This window comes from Dermochelys coriacea, chromosome 10 (assembly GCF_009764565.3).
Source record: "Dermochelys coriacea isolate rDerCor1 chromosome 10, rDerCor1.pri.v4, whole genome shotgun sequence".
Classification (NCBI taxonomy): Eukaryota; Metazoa; Chordata; order Testudines; family Dermochelyidae; genus Dermochelys; species Dermochelys coriacea.
Window position 1 is genome coordinate 38,896,029 of NC_050077.1, and position 18,391 is coordinate 38,914,419.

Consider the following 18,391-nt stretch of genomic DNA (forward strand, 5'->3'; position numbering starts at 1 on the left):
AGTAAGGAATTTTCTTTACTAGGAAAGGCTACAGTTGTAAATACTCTCCTCCCCCAGCCTGCCTGAGTTGTCTGTTTTTCAACCTCTCTGTGGACCTGGGATCTTACTCTCTCTCAGCCATTCAGACTCCATGATGCACAGAGTGAGATATCAGGTGAGGTAGCCTCTGGAGCAGGGGCAGGCAAACATTTTTGGCCTGAGGGCCACATCGGGTTTCTGAAATTGTATGGAGGGACGGTTAGGGGAGGCTATGCCTCCCCAAACAGCCAGGCATGGCCCGTCCCCCACGCCCTATCTGACCCACCTCTGCTTCTCACCCCCTGATGGCCCCCCCGGGACTCCTGCCCCATCCAACCCCGCCCCCCCGGAACTACTTCCCCCACTCCCTGTCCCTGACCACCCACAGACCTCCCACCCCTGACTGCCCCCTGCCGCCCCATCCAACCCCTCCTCTCATTCCTGACTACTCCCCCTGGAATCCCTGCCCCATCCAACCACCCCTTCTCCCTGTCCCCTGACTGCCCCGACACTTATCCACACCCCTGCCCACCAGCCTGAACTACCCTGCCCTCAATCTAATCCTCCTGCTCCTGGACCCCTTACCACGCTGCCTGGAGCACCAGTGGCTGGCGGCGCTACAGCCACCCCGCCCAGAGCACCAAGGCAGGCAGCCGCGCCAGCTGGCTGGAGCCAGCCGCGCCAGCTGGCTGGAGCCAGCCGCGCCAGCTGGCTGGAGCCAGCCGCGCCACCGTGCAGTACAGAGCACTGGGTCAGGGGCCTGGAGCTCCTCACGCTTCTCCCGGCACGCTCCGCAGAGGGTTGGATCCTCGGGGCTGGTGGCCTGACGCCTCTCCAGCTCTAAGACCTCCCGTTCCAACTGCTCTATCGCCACATCCCTCCATTGGCTGGCGCCCCGGGTGTAGTCACGGCAGAAGAGCCGGGCGCGCACCTTCCCTATGTCCCACCACTGCCACGCCGAGGGAAAAGCATGCCGCTGCCCTCGCCAGGCCAGCCAGAACTTCCGGAAGGACGCCACGAAGCCCTCATCCTCCAGCAAGCTGTTGTTGAAATGCCAGTAGGCTGGCCCCAGCCTCTCCGCGCAGAGGGAGGCTGTTACGGTGGCTAAATGATGGTCAGAAAAAGGGGCCGGCCGGATGCTGGAGGAGTGGGCTCGTGAAATATGGAATGGTGATAAATAAATGCGGTCCAACCGGGAGTGTCGCGACCAATGGGCCTCCACCCGGACAAAGGTGAACGTGGAAGTGTCATCCGGGTGGTGGTCGCGCCAGACGTCCACCAGGGAGTGGTGTTCGACTATCTCCTGGAGGATGGCGGCGACGGTGGTCCCGTTCCTCAAGGGTGATGTTAAAGTCCCCTCCCAGGACCAGGCGCTCATGAGGATCCAAGGCGCCGAGGAAGGCGGATGCCTGCTGATAGAATTGCAGCTGCTCTGGGCTCGCTGCCGGGGCATAGATGTTAATGAAATTGACTACAAGCCCCTCCATGCAGACCCGGAGGTGCAGCAGGTGGCCCAGCACAGCCTCGGCGAGCCCCAGCACCTTGGGCCGTAGGTCAGGGAAGAACAGGGTCACCACTCCAGCCGTACGAACTGTGAGATGTCTAAAGTAGACCTTGTCCCCCAATCCAGCCGCCAGCTGTCTTTGGCGGTCGGATCCGTATGGGTCTCCTGTAGGAAAACCACAGAGTACCCCCCACTTCCGAAGGAAGGAGAACACCTGGAACCTGCGGAGACCCATCCTACAGCCATGGGTATTCAATGTTGCAATGGTAAAAGGTGCCATGAGGAGGGGTGGGGGGGATTCTCGCCAGCAGCAGTCTATGACCTACCCAGTAGGTGAGTAAGGAGTCGCAGAAGAGGCGGACCCGCTGGTAGGGCGCGGCACCCTGCCTCCGGTCCTTTTACCCTCCCCCTGAGGGCCCTTGCAGCCCGGAGCATTTGATGAAAGTCCCCCCATCGCTGGAGGGCAAGCTGTACTTTGTTGCGGGAGCCACAGACGTCTTCTAAAAACTCCTGCAACTCCTCTCGCAGCGCATGGGGGGCTGGGGTTACGGGCTCTTGGTTACTCCCTGACGGGGCCCTTGGTACAGCCCCGTGGTCCACCGAGACTGGCAGAAAGGGTGCGGGCTCCTGATGGGTTGGCGTCACTAGGCCTGCCTGGAACCCTGGGGTGATGGGGGCGGCGGAGGGAAGATAGCAGCCCCTTGTGGGTCGGGACGGGTAAACACAAAGGCCACTCCCTGGGAGTCATCTATTGGAAAAGGGAAGGAGACAGCCCCAGGGGCGGCAATAACATCTCGGGAGGTGGATGGGATAGGGATGGGGCAGGGGCAGGGGCAGGGTTAGAGGCAAGATTCTGGGTGGGGAGAGGGCTCTATGGTGGATTTGGCAGCCACGGCATCAGGAGGTGGACTCTCTTCTGTAGGGCCCTCTCCCGGGAAGGAGGTCGAATGCTCCTCACCAATGAGGGGTGCCCCTGGTGGCTCAGGTCCCGGGCACGTGGCACTGGCCATCGCCTCCACAGGCTTGGCGGTCCTCAGCGGGGTGCCCTCTGCAGCCGGGTTGATGGAGGAGTCCAGGGGCTCCTCGGAGGTGGGAGCGGAAGCAACGGTTATGGGGAGGGAACATGGGGAAAGGGGGGGCTGGAGTGAAGTCGCCCAGATCGAGGCCCGCTGGCATAGGGCGTCCTCCCCCTGGGTGACCGGGGTCAGACCCAGGGCCTTGATCTCCTCATATATGGACAGGAGATCATTTTCCGCCACCCCGGGATTCTCCCTGCCGGCACCTGACGCGCCCGTTGCCTGGGGGCACACTGAGTTTTCAGATGGCGCCTCGGGGACCTTGGAGGGGAGGGAGTCCCGTGGAGGGGAGATACTGCCATGTCTTCTCCAGCTGGCTCCGGTGAATGGAATACACCCGTGGGTAGAGCGGAAGGCTCGGCATCGGTGCCCCCCTTCCTGGTCTTCCAGGGGGCCTCCGCATCAGATGGGAGGAACGGAGCTCGAGCCTTCCACTTGCCCCGCTTCCCCTGGACTAGGGCCCAGCCCTCCATAGCATCATCCGGGGGCTGGCTAGCAGGGGTTGTGTCAGGGGATAGAGGTGATGGCTCAGGGACTTGAGGGGATAATGGTGGGGCAGCACAAGGGAGGGAAGATTCCCCTTGGGGCGGGTCCTCTCCCATGCCCGGCGGTGTCCCTGCCGCACCCTCCTCCACAGGCCCCGCTGGATTGCAAACAGCGGGGGCGGGGCTCTCCCGCTCGTCTGGGCATAGTTGGGGAAGTGCCCCTTGGGCCCGAGCGGGAGCAATGGCGGACTGGGAAGGAGAAGGGGTGGTTTCGGGCGCCGGGCAGCCGGGGCGCCGGCGATGACGGGGCCTGTGCCCTGCCGGGGCTCAGGAGTCCCGGATGCCCCTCCTTCCCGGGCCAAGGGGTAGTCCCTCCGGACGTGCCCCATCGCCCGGCAGAGGTAGCACCGGGCCTCCCCTGTGGAATAATGCACCCGGTAATGGGCCCCCTGGTAGGGGACTAGGAAAGACCCCTCCAGGGCCTCTCCGTCACGCGCCACTGGCGGCAATTGAAGCTGCATTTGCCGGCAGAACGAGAGGACGTGACGGAGGGCAGGGTCTTTGCAGTCCAACGGGAGAGGGCTGATGACAGAGATGGGCTTCCCCAGGGTAGAGAGGGCGGGTAACAGGGCAGCATTGGGAAGAATCGGAGGGACGGAGGTCAGGACCAGGCAGACACCCTGGTCCTCTAGCGGCTCCCAGGGGACGAATACGCCCCCTACTGCCAGGCCCTTCTCCACCGCCTTCTGGGCGGTGGTCTCCGATGTTAAGAAGATGACGACCTTGCCATACATTTTGGAGGCCGCCACAATGGCCATGGGCCCCACCACCCTCGCCAACGCCCGCACATAGGTCTCCACATGGGGCGAGGCGGGCACCAGGAGGCAACGGACGCCGTGTTTCCTGGTCATGGTGGGAAAGGGGCCCCGGCCGCTATAGATGGTAGCAGAGGCGGTGGGCGGGAGAGATGACGTAGCGGCAGGTGGTGGAGCTGCCGCCACCTGGGCATACGCCTTGGGGGCCGGGGGAGGGAAACCCGCAGAGCTCCTGGAGGGAACAGCAGGGAGGGATGCCCCAGTCGATGGTGGGGCCGGGGCATTGGGGGCAGCCCCTGCCATGGAGGGTCTGGTCTTTTTAGCGGGGCCTTTCCCTTCTTACCCTGGCCCTTCCTGCCGGCTGGGGGGGCTCCCCCAAATCTGAGGGGGTGAGAGATGTGGCAGCAGTGGAGGTCACCCCGGTGCCCGTCGCTGCTGATGCCCCAGTGGGGGCGGTGGCAGATGGTTCAGCAGCGGAGGTAGAAGCTTGGGGGGGTGACGAAGAGGCAGGTGCGGGAGAGGTAGCTGGGGCTGCTGGGGGGGCCCCACTCGTCTCATCCCCCAGCATAGTGAGCAGGGAGGGAAGGGGAGATACCAAAAGAAGGAGGGGAAAGGGGAAGCAGGTCGACCACCCCCCGCTAGGCTGCAGGCTTGGAGGGAGGGCGCCAAAAGGGGTGGGCTGGATGGGGGGCAATCAGGGGTTAGGGGTCAGTTGCCGACACAGGGTGGGATTCTGGCTCCTCTAGCTGCACTGGGGGGGGATACAACAACATTGGAGGTGCAGTGAAGAGGGTTGAAACTAAAATGGGGAGTTGCACAAGCGCATGGGAGGGGGCATGGGCACACGGAGCAAGGGGTTAAGCAGGCTGGAGGTAGGGCAGGGAAACCAAGGGGCTAGCCTCAGAGACTGGGGCAGGGCAAACAAACAGAGGCTGCAGGAGGAAATGGGTGGGGCAGGCAAACAAACTGAAGGTAGTAAGCAGGGGCTGGGGCATAAGGGGGACAAAAGCTGCAAAGGGCAAATGGGGCAGGTTGCAAGGGCAAAGGTGTGAGGTGGGCAGTCCTGGGGGGGGCACATGTGCCCACGTGCGCTTGCACAATGTCTGTTTAGGCTGGCTGCTGTTTCTGGCCCAAAGGGTGGAAATAGGGCATGGTAAGCCAAGCAAGCAGCTGAGTCCAGAGGCAGGAGCTGAGGCAGACGGTATACAGCCAGTGGGGGTGGTGGAGGGGGCAGCGGTGGTGGTAGTAGTGGTGGGGGTTGGGGGGGACACACAGATGGATCGGGGGGCAGCTCCACGCCACACCCCCTGTGTCCCTGGAAACACAGTCAAGAGCCCACCACAAGAGCACAGTTTGAAAATTACTCAGTCTTAGGGCCCCCTCCACGGTGGTCTGCAAAGTTTCTAGGTGCTCCCCCACTGGCAGATGGTCCTCTTCTTCTCCTCCTCGGGCTTCAGCAGCTCCAGGCAGCAGCCTCCACAGCGGCAGCAGCAGCTCCAGGAACTCCAGGTGGTGATCCAGGCGGGCAGAAAGGACCCCTCTCAGGTGGTGGTGGTGGTGTCCACAACAGCAGTGGCTGGGTCCCTCACTCCTCCTTTCTGGAGAGTGGGCTAGCATCCCCCCCAGGGGGCTGCAGTTGGAGCAGTAGCAGCACCCGAGAGTGGGGGGTTCAGTAGCCAGGTAGCAGAGAACGAGAGGTGTCTGGCCCAGCCAGGGGAGCAGCTGGAGCAGCAGGGAGACCTTAGGGCCTAGTAGCAGCTTCCCACCTCCCTCCAAGCTAGAAGGCTATGGAAGAGCAGTCTTATTGGGATCCGGGAAGTGGGCGGGCGAAGCCCGTCAACCGCTAAAGGATCCCCCCCAGCCTAAAAGGGGGATCCACAGGACCTAGATTCCAGTTAATTCGGGGGGGACAACTAATGAAATAACAGGGATAGGAGTGTGGTCAAAGGGTCAAATGAAGGGAACCAGACAGGGACACCGAGCAGAGAACCCCAGACAGTGCCCACTGCTCCTCAAAGGCGTCAAGGGAGTCAGAGGACACCGCCCAGAGGAACTCTGCCCGGATACGTGAACGGACCGAGGATCGGAAATAGGCCCCACAGTCACAGGAGACTCCATCGGCCAACCTCCTCACTGTGGTTTTATAGATGGCCATTTTAGCTAGGGCCAGGAAGAAGTTGACTAGGAGATTCCGTGACTTCATGGAGCCACGGATAGGGAGTGCATAGATAAGAAGGTGAGGGGAAAAGCGCAACTAAAAATGTAGTAAAATATTGGTGAGGAGCCGGAATAGGGGCTGCAGCCTGGCACACTCCAAGTATACATGTGCCAGGGTTTCCCTCACGCCGCAAAAGGGGCAGGTGTCTGGGATTGAGGTGAACCGCGCCAAGTACACACCCGTGCTCATGGCTTCGTGAAGGAGCTGCCAACTGACATCCCCGGCGGGCCTTGGGACTAAGGTGGAATATAGGCTGGCCCACCGGGGCTCCTCACCCGCGAAAGGTGGCAGGAGGTCCCGCCATTTTGTATCGGGGTGGAACATGAGGGTGCGGGCGTGAAGAGTGTGGAGCACGAGCGTGTATAGATGTTTTCTTGGCACGGTTTGAAAGCAGACCGGCTGCATCTCGTGCAGCCGCCTTCCAGTGAAGGGGTGAGGGGATCGGTTGGGTCCACGGGGCAGGGGTCCAATTAAAAGGTCTGGCAGGCCTGGGGTAGCGGGTGGGCGGGGCGTGCCCTCGTGCAGGACCCGGTCGAGATGAACTCGAGCAGCGGGTGGCAAAGCGGCCTTCACCTCCTGAAGTATGCGCCAGTCAGGTGGGTGTGCATGTCAGGAGCTGTGGGAAGAAGTTGCGCTGTTGGAGAGGCTGAGTAGTACACACCATATCAGGCACAAGGAAGGAGGCCCTGAGGTAAGGGTGAAGTGGAGCTTGAGGAAGTGAGGGCTGCTATGGGGGAAGTAGCCCAGGGAATTGTACATGTCATGTTTCTAAAAGGTCAGCTACCATAGCTGATACTATTAGGGTCCCTGGGCTGGAGCCTGGAGTAGAGGGTGGGCCTGGGCTCCCCCCCCCCACCTTTGCCCCATGTTTAATCACTGAGACTGGGAGACAACAGAGACTGTGCAAGGAAGGATAACTTCTCCTCCCCTCCCTCACTTGCTTATGATGAAAATGACTCAGTAGACTCTGACTCTTGTCTCCTTGAGAAAGAAGGGTTACATGGAGGGTCACAGTGAGCCTCTGAGGCTAGCAAAATCCGCTAGGAAACGCGGGAGGCAAGGACAGAGCTTTGTCACAATTGGTGTCAGAAGTAAGATTTCGTTCACAGCGTGGCGGAAGAAAGGGGTTTTAAAAAAAAAGTGTCTGTTGTCTGCCAGTCTCAGTGATTAAACAGGGGGCAAAGGTGGTGGGGGGAGAGCCCGGGTCTCTGCTGCCCCAGGATTGCCACCCACTTCTACTTCCCTTACCAATTCTTCCCTGTTCGTGAGCAGCAGGTCAAGAGGAACACGGCCTCTACCTAGTTGGTTCCTCCAGCACTTCCGGCAGGAAGCAGTCCCCAGCACTCTCCAAAAACTTCCTGGATTGTCTGTGCACTGCTGTGTTGCTCTCCCAGCCGATGTCAGAGTGATTGAAGTCCCCCATGAGAACCAGGATCTGGAAACTTCTGTTGGTTGTCCAAAGAAAGCCTCGTCTACCTTATCCTCCTGGTCTGGTGATCTAGAGCAGATGCGCACCACAACGTCACCCTTGTTCTTGTTGTCTCTAAACTTAACCCAAATACTCTCTGCAGGTTTTTCTCCAGTTTCACCCTGGAGCTCTGAACAATCATACTGCTCTCTTATATACAGTGCAACTCCTCCACCTTTTCACCCCCGCGTGTCCTTCCTGAACAGTTTATACCCATCCATGTCCTCTTTACCTGGTTGAAATACTGTAATCTGCAGTACTGACTCTTAAAACATAATCTCCTGTTTTTATTACTTTCTCTCTCAATTTCCCATTTTTGTTGGGGACAGAAAGTGAGGCAAAATGGGAAACAGTGCACTATGTGTTTGTTTCTCATCCTGGTCTCCTTCTTCGTTTCTTTGCATGTACAGAAGTTTATAGAGTTTGAAGATGCACTGGAACAGGAGAAGAAAGACCTGCAAATCCAGGTTGAGCATCTGGAATTTCAGACCCGGCAGCTGGAGCTGAAGGCCAAAAACTATGCAGACCAGAGTAAGTACAGTAATGCAACAAACATGCTTATATGGTTGGGCTTCCTTGGAAGCTAGGGTGTTGCTCTGAAGTTTCTTTGTTTCATGCATCTTATTCAAAGCCTGGAAGTTTGACATTCATAACTCCAGTGTCAACTTTTGAGGGGCCTAAGGTGAGAAATATGTTCAACATTTAAGTTGATAGTAGCTTTATTGTTTCCATTGCACTTAGTATTACAAGAAAATATGGCCAACTGCAGCCTTTGGGGACATTATGGAGCTTCAGAAACTTTTTCATGCCTGTTCTGTGTATCAATTATCTTACTGTCTACAGCAGCCCTTGGAATCCCACAGCTTCATAGTGGAGCAAGTACTAGCTGTTTTAAACAAATTGGTATATTACATGAAGTACTATTGGATGAGGTGAGCTGTAGCTCACGAAAGCTTATGCTCTAATAAATTTGTTAGTCTCTAAGGTGCCACAAGTACTCCTTTTCTTTTTGCGAACACCAAATATCTCACCTCATTTTTTGTTTTTGTTCTCCTTTTCCTAATGTGCACAGTTGTGGTGGGCTGGACAAAGCTTCCTCCAGAATTCAGCAATAATGTCCAACACAACTGCTCCTCAGGTAGTCAGAAGAGTTATAAAAGAGCTGTGTGATCCTTGCCACTGGGGGTTGAGGACACAGCCTTCAGAAGCTTTGGATCCTCTAGCAGCTCACATACAAAGAAAAGAACTAATGCTTAACTTGGATTGGCCTTTGTTTACTCATTTATCTACTGGTAGGTACTGGGCTGGGCCCTGACAGACCCACTTCTAAAATTAGTATTGCATCACTTTGTATGTTCACCTTGAGGGCATTTTGATACCTGTGAAATGTGTTTGGGAGTAATACCACATGCCATACAGACATTATTGTCAGGTTTCAGAGTAGCAGCCGTATTAGTCTGTATTCGCAAAAAGAAAAGGAGTACTTGTGGCACCTTAGAGACTAACAAATTTATTTGAGCAAAAGCTTTCGTGAGCTACAGCTCACTTCATCGGATTGTGTTTCTCTTTTTATAACAGGAATGAACTCATTTACCTATTTTCTGTAATATAAGAGACTTCCTTGAGAATTATCTGGTGTTCATTTTGGGGTCTAACACAAATGCTCTCTGTTGGGTGGAATACTTTCTTTTCCAGTTTCACGGCTGGAGGAACGTGAATCAGAAATGAAGAAAGAGTACAATGCCTTGCACCAACGCCACACAGAGGTAGGTTATCATCTCTAAGTAAGTATCATTCTCTTAGTCTACATGTGGATCTACAAACATATTTTAGAAAAGACTATTTGAATGATTAAAAACAAGAGGTGTCTGTAGCTGCTAAGCCCCCTTCAGCCCCCATGAGGTGAAATGCTCTGTTATCCCATTTCCTCTAAGCTTCAAGAGGCTACCACTGCTGTCTAGTTTCCAAGAAGCTTTTTTTCATTGTTTTTCTGCATATGTTTTGTCACAGACCTTCTGCCATTGTACTGGGCTTGAGGTTTGGTATTTATTTGGCCCCACTCGCTTTCATATTAGATCTAGACTTACTGCTCATTCACTGTGTCATCAGCCTTAAAGAATAGCAATGACAGATATAGTTATGCAAAAAAAAAAAAAAAGAGGGTGGGAGAGAGAGAAATGGGTGCTGGAGGAAGATTAAACAGAAGAGGAACCTGTCATCTTTTCACGTCTGTGTGGCTCATGGGTTTTTCCCTCTTCACAGATGATCCAGACCTATGTGGAACACATTGAACGGTCCAAGATGCAGCAGGCTGGGGGAAATAGTCAAACTGAGGGCGGTCTACCTGGGAGGAGGTATGGCCATATCCTTCCACTGCAATATATGCCATTCAGGGGCTTATGGACTGTGTGCGTGTGTGTGAGAGAGCAACCAAAACAAGTTTTCCTCCCCTGCTAGATCACTGGGAATGGACTGTAGTTGAACCTTGCTATTTTGTTCTAGGCAAGTCTTCAATGTAGGCAGAAAAGTACTTGTACATTTTCTGTTTATTTGCAATCCTAGCTCTTGTGTGGGCTTTTGATAAATTACCCTTTTATATTTAGATGACAAGTGCAAAATCTGCACATAGGATGGTCCACAGAAAAAGAGTCATGGAGGACATGAGAAACATGCCTTCCCAGTTCAGGAGTACATTGTCACAATCTGATTTCCTCTGTTTCATCCCCACCCCCCGCCACCTCCTCAAAAAAAGATTTCTGTAAAAAGACCATCCCATATGGACTTCTTTTTTTGCCCAAGGTTTTGATGAACCCAAGATAGTGAGGGTTTTTTTGTTCATCTTCCCATATCCAAATCAGTGAGAATCAGAAGCCAGCAGTGTGGAATCATTATGGGTCCTTATTCTCTTCTCACACTAGTTTTAAAGTACTATAATTACATGGACTTTAATGCAATAACTCATGATTTATACCAGTTAGAGGAGCATCAAATGGATTCTCTGTACTGATCTTACACTCCAGTAATAGTGCCTTCAGAGTGAGGAATGAAGAAAGTGAGTTCCTAAAGAATATGATTTAGTGAAGTGATAGATTACCCAGTACCGCTTGAGGGACATAACTCAAATCCACTCAATTTGATCACAAACTATCCAGTAACTCAGTGAAGAGAAAAATATTCTCTATGTGACTTTAAACTAATGTCAAACAATTTTTTATTACTCATTATTTGCCAACAATGTACTTAGCATTGTAAAGACATTCCCTGAAGAGTTTATAACCTAAATGGTAGACACACCTAAAACAAGATACACTGGGAGACCCAGAGGGAGTTGCTAGCTGAGTAAGCATTTCCTTCTCTCCTATAGAAGGCATTTGGTGTGGGTTAATGTTTGAGAGTCTCAGGAAAGAAGTCTTCAGGGGAGGGATATGACTGAGGCAAGAGTGGGTCCCTAACACATTGGGGCTGGCAGATTGGACTGTGCATAGAGAGGACAGGAAAGAAGGCATGAAGATGTTGGGAGTGAGAGAAGGAAACTACAGAGGAAGCAAAGCTGGCATTGTTGGCAAAGCAAAGAAGGTGAACTGGACAAGAAATAATGGGCAAGCAGGAATCAGTGAGAGAGTTTAATAGAGGAGTAGTGTAGTCTGATAGGGATGATGAAGGATGAGGAGAACAAAGCGGTAAATGAGACAGACAGGGAAAATATTCTGGAATTATGGATGGATTCCCTTTTGGATATTTTAGAGCCTTGTAAACTGATGTACGGGCACAGCAAGTCTCCAACGCTGGGTCGACAGACTTAGGCTCATGCTAATGCGCTAAAAATAGCTGTATAGACTTTGCAGATCAGGCTCTGAAGTCCACTCCCGTCCTAGGCTTCAGAGCCCAAGCTCCAGCTTGAGTCACAATGTCTACAAGGCTATTTTTAGCACAGTAGTGCAAGTCCATTGACCTGGGCTTGGAGGCTTGCTGCTGTGGGCTGTGTAGATATACCCATTGATGCCAGAGTGCTAGTTGGCTAGAAATGCCTGATGTAGATTGTTGTGCATTGTGCTAAGTGGGAGAAAAATCCCAGCTCCCGGCATAAGGGATTTAAACACCCTGTGTCTGTTATAGCTTCCTTTACTGGACTTTGAACTAATTTAAAACTGGCAGTCTGAGTACAGCCTAAGTGTCGACTCCACATTGTAAATGAGAGTGAGAGACCCTGTGAAGGAGGAATGGTGTGGAGAGCAGCTGAGACTAACTCAGGGCATCTGTTGTCAGGCTCTTCTGTAAATATGCCAGGACTTTTGCCAGCTCTCCTGCAGCTTTGACATTACTTTTCTATCTAACAATTCGTCTTCTGCCAAAACCGCATGGCACAAGCGGAAGGCAAGAAACGTTAGAAGGCTGTGAAGGAATGTGCAGTGTGGCACCTAGCACCAGCTCCCAGTTCTACACTGATGGCATGACAGTGCATGCTGGGATTGGATACTTACTGTTAACATGGATTTATTGTCGCAAATGCAATTGGTAGTACAGCACCATTACAGTGCACAGAATATACAGCACAACCCCAATGCAGGAAAGAAGTGAGGATGCTGAAAGAAAGGACTCACTTAATAACAAGAAAACAATTACTTGAAACTGTTCTGGGGCTGGACAAAGCCTTTTCAATCCTACTGTAATTTCCCTCCTGCCTGAAAGAGGTGAAATGTGCTACAGGAAGGAGAATATCCATGCTGACATGCACTTATATCATTCTGCTATTTATATTTCCTGGATTTGGAGCTGGTGGAGTTATGTGCAACCGTGATGCAACATAGTCTGAGGTGTGTCATGACTGTAACCTTCCATCTTATTTAGCTCCTATGAAGGGCAGCTCAGCCTAAATGAATTTTCATAGTCTAGATGGTTTAACTACATGGAAAGGGCAATGAGATCAGCGTTAGAGTTTTCCCCTCTCCTTCAGGCTTTCAGTGCTTGAGGCAGGCTGACTCCTACAGAATGCACACGGTTTTTCCCACAGCCTCTCTCAGCTTTGCTGTGCATTTCTGACTCATCTCTTCCAGATGGTAGGGAATTAGGCTAAGTGGTTTCTGAACCAGTTCCTCTCTTGGGTTTTGTACTGAAATCCCAAGGATTCAAGGTCTATACGATTGATCTTTCAAACTTATTTTAGTCTTCCATGGATATGACCTTCCAGTATGAAACATTTATATTTGAAACAACAATTAGTGCCAGTTTCCCACTCTAGCTTGAGGCAGAATCATAGAATATCTGGGTTGGAAGGGACCTCAGGAGGTATCTAGTCCAACCCCCTGCTCAAAGCAGGACCAATCCCCAACTAAATCATCCCAGCCAGGGCTTTGTCAAGCCTGACCTTAAAAACCTCCAAGGAAGGAGATTCCACCACTTCCCTAGGTAATGCATTCCAGTGCTTCACCACACTCCTAGTGAAAAAGTTTTTCCTAATATCCAACCTAAACTGCCCTCACTGCAACTTGAGACCATTACTCCTTGTTCTGTCATCTGCTACCACTGAGAACAGTCTAGATCCATCCTCTTGGAACCCCCTTTCAGGTAGTTGAAAGCAGCTATCAGATCTCCCCCTCATTCTTCTCTTCCGCAGACTAAACAATCCCAGTTCCCTCAGCCTCTCCTCATAAGTCGTGTGTTCCAGTCCCCTAATCATTTTTGTTGCCCTCTGCTGGACGCTTTCCAATTTTTCCACATCCTTCTTATAGTGTGGGGCCCAAAACTGGACACAATACTCCAGATGAGGCCTCACCAATGTCAAATAGAGGTGAATGATCATGTTCCTCGAACTACTGGCAATGCTCCTACTTATACAGCCCAAAATGCCATTAGCCTTCTTGGCAACAAGGGCATACTGACTTGTATCCAGCTTCTCATCCACTGTAACCCCTAGGTCCTTTTCTGCAGAACTGTTGCCTAGCCATTCAGTCCCTAGTCTGTAGCGGTGCATGGGATTCTTCCATCCTAATGACAGGTTTCAGAGTAGCAGCCGTGTTAGTCTGTATTCGCAAAAAGAAAAGGAGTACTTGTGGCACCTTAGAGACTAACAAATTTATTAGAGCATAAGCTTCGTGAGCTACAGCTCACTTCATCGGATGCATTTGGTGGAAAATGCATCCGATGAAGTGAGCTGTAGCTCACGAAAGCTTATGCTCTAATAAATTGTTAGTCTCTAAGGTGCCACAAGTACTCCTTTTCTTTTTCCGTCCTAAGTTGCAGGACTCTGCACTTGTCCTTGTGAACCTCATCAGATTTCTTTTGGCAGAACAGGTTGATACAGATTCCAACCTTTTCTATTTGTAAGGCTACCAAAGGTGCTACAGAATATACGTACACAAAGATAAGCCACAATTATTTCTAAGTGGATGGGGATGTTTTACCCTTTATTTGGTGGGAGTCAGTTGCTCCTTCTGGAGAAAATATCTGATATGGTATATCTGCTATAGAGGAATTAAAGTGCTCTGTGGCCTCTTGTAAATGGATTAACTGATGTAAGGGTCACTTGTAGGTTACCCTTTCTGCAGAAACTTTAAATTACTCTGTGTCAGTAGAACAGGAACAAATGAGATCAGAAGATCATGTTTTGTGCTACGTGCCAATCCTCCTGGCTTGACCCTTGCCTAGTTTGAATGCAGCATCCAAGTACAGTAATTCCCATTTAACGTCCTCTCGCTTAACGTTTTTTCGATCTTACGACCGTGTCCATTACAGAACATGCCTTTTAAAGTGTTCAGTGCTTTCCTAATGTTGTTTGGCTGCCGCTTTGTCCACGGCTGGCAGCCCCCCACGTGCCCCCCCCAGTGTCTCCCCGCCTGCTGGCAGACCCCACGGATCCCTACCCTGCCTCCTGAATGCCGCAATCCAGCTGATTGAGCAGGTAGGAGGCAGGGGAGGGAAAGACGGAGGCTGCGCACCGTGCCCTTGCTCCTCCCCTCAGCTTCCTGAATGCCCCAATCAGCTGATTGCCTTGGGCAGGAGTGGGGGAAGCAGGGGGAAGGCGCTTATCCACGAGGTCTGCTGGCGGGGTGGAGGCGCTGGGGGGGCGGGCGAGTAGGGGAGCTGATGCGGGGGCTGCCAGCCTGTTTAATACCTGTATTAAATTGCTTGTTTAAATTGTTAAAATGTATATATGCCTTTTGTCTAGCAAAAAAAATTTTCCTGGAACCTAACCTCCCCCCATTTACATTAATTCTTATGGGGAAATTGGATTCACTTAACATCGTTTTGGCTTAAAGTACATTTTTAGGAACATAACTGCAACGTTAAGTGAGGAGTTACTGTAGATAATCTCAAATTGTATCCACTTCACCTGACAAGCCTGAAGCTAGAGTCTCATGACAGCTGCAGTAGAGAGGTGGAACAGGTAGGGTGGATAGACTTCAAATGCAACATAAAATGTATATAATCTTTTTAAAAATAATCTTTCTTTTTTAAAGAAAGTTCTCACTGCAACTCTTGACAGATTTTGTTCCCTAGAGTCATGGAGAGAGAGGGCTATTCCCACCTCTCCATAACTTCCTAATGCCTATTCAAGTACTCATTAGAAATCTGCAAGTATTACACATTTAAACAGCCAGATCCCAAACCCTTTGAAGTTAATAGAAAGACTCTCATTGACTTCAGTGAGCTTTGGAACAGGAGCCTAATAAGTCTTTAATTCACTGTGTAGTTAAAGAACCAATAGCTCATAGACACTTCCGTGGGTGGAGGAGCAGATGTCCTGGTATAAAACTCTCCTTTACATTAGTCTGTTTTGTCTCTCTCTTATTTTCTGACCTATGAGAACTGGGAAAGCTTTACAGTATACTTTCATAGCCCAATCGTAGAATATCAGGGTTGGAAGGGACCTCAGGAGGTCATCTAATCCAACCCCCAGTTCAAAGCAGGACCAATCCCCAATTTTTGCCCCAGATCCCTAAATGCCCCCCTCAAGGATTGAATTCACAACCCTGGGTTTAGCAGGCTAATACTCAAACCACTGAGCTATCCTTCCCCCCAGATCCTTATGTCACAAGTGTAGTGCGAGGAATTAGACACCTTTGGCTTGATTTCTCTCTCACTTATACTAAAGTAAACAGGAGAAACTCCATAGAAGTCAGTGCATTCTGAAGTGTAAAACCACTGTATGTGACAGCAGAATCAGGCCTTCTGTATTCTGAGTGGTTGTTCCTGCCATTGGCATCTTCCAAAATTAGATAGGGAGTGATATGAGCATGGCTGCATGATGCAGGTTGAATTGATTCTGCTCACATTTCCCCTTCCCAAAGTCCAAGAAACATTAGTTAAATGTGGCTTTGTGCTGTCACTGGGGAAAGGATGCATGATGGAAAGTTTCAAGAATTGTGACAATCTGTCTGCTCACTGTGGGGAGGGACAAAACTGTCAGCATGGATTTCCTGCTCTGTACTGCACAAGTAGCAATGTGAGTGCTGGTGTGTTGCTAGCCTCTTGGGAGGAGAAAAAAAGAGACCCATGCATCATGTGTCTGTGACCCGTGGCTCCTTCTGAGTTTGTACAAACCATTAATTGAAAGAGGCCTTTTTTCTTCATTCCAAGCTTTGCATTGTGCCCTTGTGTGTGTGGCACTATGGTACACATTCATGTTAGCATATGTATTTATGTTTGGGTATGTTCTGCGTTGGGAGTATAAATAATGGATGAGTATAAATGAGCACATATATTTTGTGTGCTTTGCTGAAGTGGTGTGTATTTGTGGGAACCATAAGTGTACATCTCTCACTGCATTCATGGGTTTTTGTATGAGCTCACCTGTGTGTTTTGGTGGGTGGGTGCTGTGATGAGCTCCCCGCAGGGGTCCCACCTGGAACTGGGGTACCACTGGAGCCCCCTGACTTGCCACTCTGGGCTCCCTCTCACACTACTGCTGTGACAAGCTGCAAAGCTCTCCAGCCTACACTTTCACCAGCACACATATAGGTAGGGGCACACCCAGCTGCAGTTACATGCAGGCTCTCTGACTAGCTCCTGCATAGATAGGCTACAGATAATACTCCTTAGGGCATTCTGTGACAAAAAATTAAAAATTCTGCGCACAATATTTTAAAATTCTGCAGGTTTTATTTGTCAATAGATATGGAGGCTCCAGCTTGGCAATAGGGAGCGAATGCCACTGGCTGCTCAAAGGTGGGAGATCACCCTGCAGCCCCTCGCCCCCAGGACATGTACTCAGCAGTGAGGCTGCACCTGACACAGCACAAGGCCTGGGCCTGCTCCAGAAACATCGCGGGCCCTGCCCCTCTGCACTAGGCACTCCAGGTGTGGGGCAGGCAGGCTCAACCAGGCAAGAATCCAAATGTAGAGGGGCTCAGTGTGGAGGGATCCAGGTGTGGGGTGAGAGGATTCTGTGTGGGGCAATCTGTGTGGGCAGCAGGCAGCTCTATCGGGGGGTCTAGGTGTGGGGGGATGTGAATGCACAGAGGCTCGTGGGGGTGGAGTGTTCCGGGTTTGCAGTGGGATTCTGCCGGGGCTTCCAAGTGAAGGTGGTTGGGGCTCAGCATTGTGGGTGTGCAGGTCTCAGCAGGGGGGCCTGAGTGCAGGGGGAGTGGGGCTTGATGGGGTGGGGGTCTGGATGCAGCTAGTTGGAGTCAGTGGCATGGAGGTCTGGATGTGGGGGCTCAGGGTGGGACACGTCAGGGTGGGGTTTGAGTGCAGGGAGCTCCGTGGGGGGTGGTCTGCGTGCAGGGGTGGGAGTCCAGAGGCAAGGAGTCTGGCTGCAGGGGGCTCCAGATGCAGGGGTTGAGGTTCAGTGGGGTGGGGTTTGGGTATGGAGGGCTAGGCGGTTTCTGGATGTAAGGGTGAGGCTTGACAGGGGTGTCTGGGTATAGGAGATCCAGATGTATGGGGGTTGAGCGGATGGGGGAGCAGCTCCCCATATGGTGACACCTCTCCCCACAGATGAGGAGCGATGGGGGCAGGAAGCAGGGGAGGATGCTGAGCTTCCTGCAGCTGGGGGAGGTTTCTGGAGCTGGGTTTGACGCCACCCCAGATACTTCTAGCAGGGGAAGAGGAAGTCCCGTCGCCTCCTGCCTCCAGCCCAGCCGGGATTAGCAGCTGATCCTAACTCAGGGTAGGAGTCACTTGCTGGGGTGTCCCCAGCACTGAAGTGATTTACCTCTCCGCTGGCTGCCTGAAACAATGTACCTGCGTAGCTAGGGAATGGTGCATGACTGTTCTTGCAGCTTCCCTTTGCTTCCATGTCAGAAAGTCATTTTTCTGCAGGGAAGCAAAAAAATCTGCAGGGGACATGAACTCTGCACACATGCAGTGGTGCATAATTCCCCGGGAGTAAGTTAAGGCAACTCCCAGCTCCCCAGGCGCACATCCCCTAGGGAGTATAAACCCCAAATTATACCGTCTTGTGCTGCACAGGGAACTGTACAATGTAAGCTCATAAAATTCGCTCCCTCCCTCAATGTGGAGAGGAATATGCAACAGCCTTTGCCCTGAGTTATGATTCCCATACACTTCATTCCAACTCACTGGTTCAGATAAAGCAAAAACAAGTTCATTAACTACAAAAGATAGATTTTAAGTGATAGCAAACAAATCAAAGCAAATTACCTTGCAAATAAACATAAACGCAAACTAAGCTTAATATACTAAATAGATTGGATATGAACAGCAAATTCTCACCCTAGAATAATAGTATAAGAGATTATACAAGCAGGCTGCAGATTCTTAAGGGGCAACCTGCACTTGCTTTACAGTTTGGAATCCTCAGCTGTTTCATTCACAGGCTAGAAATCCCTCTAACCTGGGTCCAGCA

General features: G+C 51.7%; 1 protein-coding gene across 46 annotated transcripts in view; it reads left to right on the forward strand.

Moving 5' to 3' along the window:
• MAPK8IP3 (mitogen-activated protein kinase 8 interacting protein 3) overlaps window positions 1-18,391 on the forward strand; it is a 150,806-nt gene that overhangs the window by 33,789 nt on the left and 98,626 nt on the right. For all 46 annotated transcript variants that reach the window (XM_043494376.1, XM_043494349.1, XM_043494355.1 and 43 more), the window contains exons 2-4: window positions 7,995-8,115; window positions 9,280-9,350; window positions 9,847-9,938. In XM_043494376.1, coding sequence (XP_043350311.1) covers window positions 7,995-8,115; window positions 9,280-9,350; window positions 9,847-9,938 — 284 coding nt within the window. The remainder of the gene's footprint in view (window positions 1-7,994; window positions 8,116-9,279; window positions 9,351-9,846; window positions 9,939-18,391) is intronic.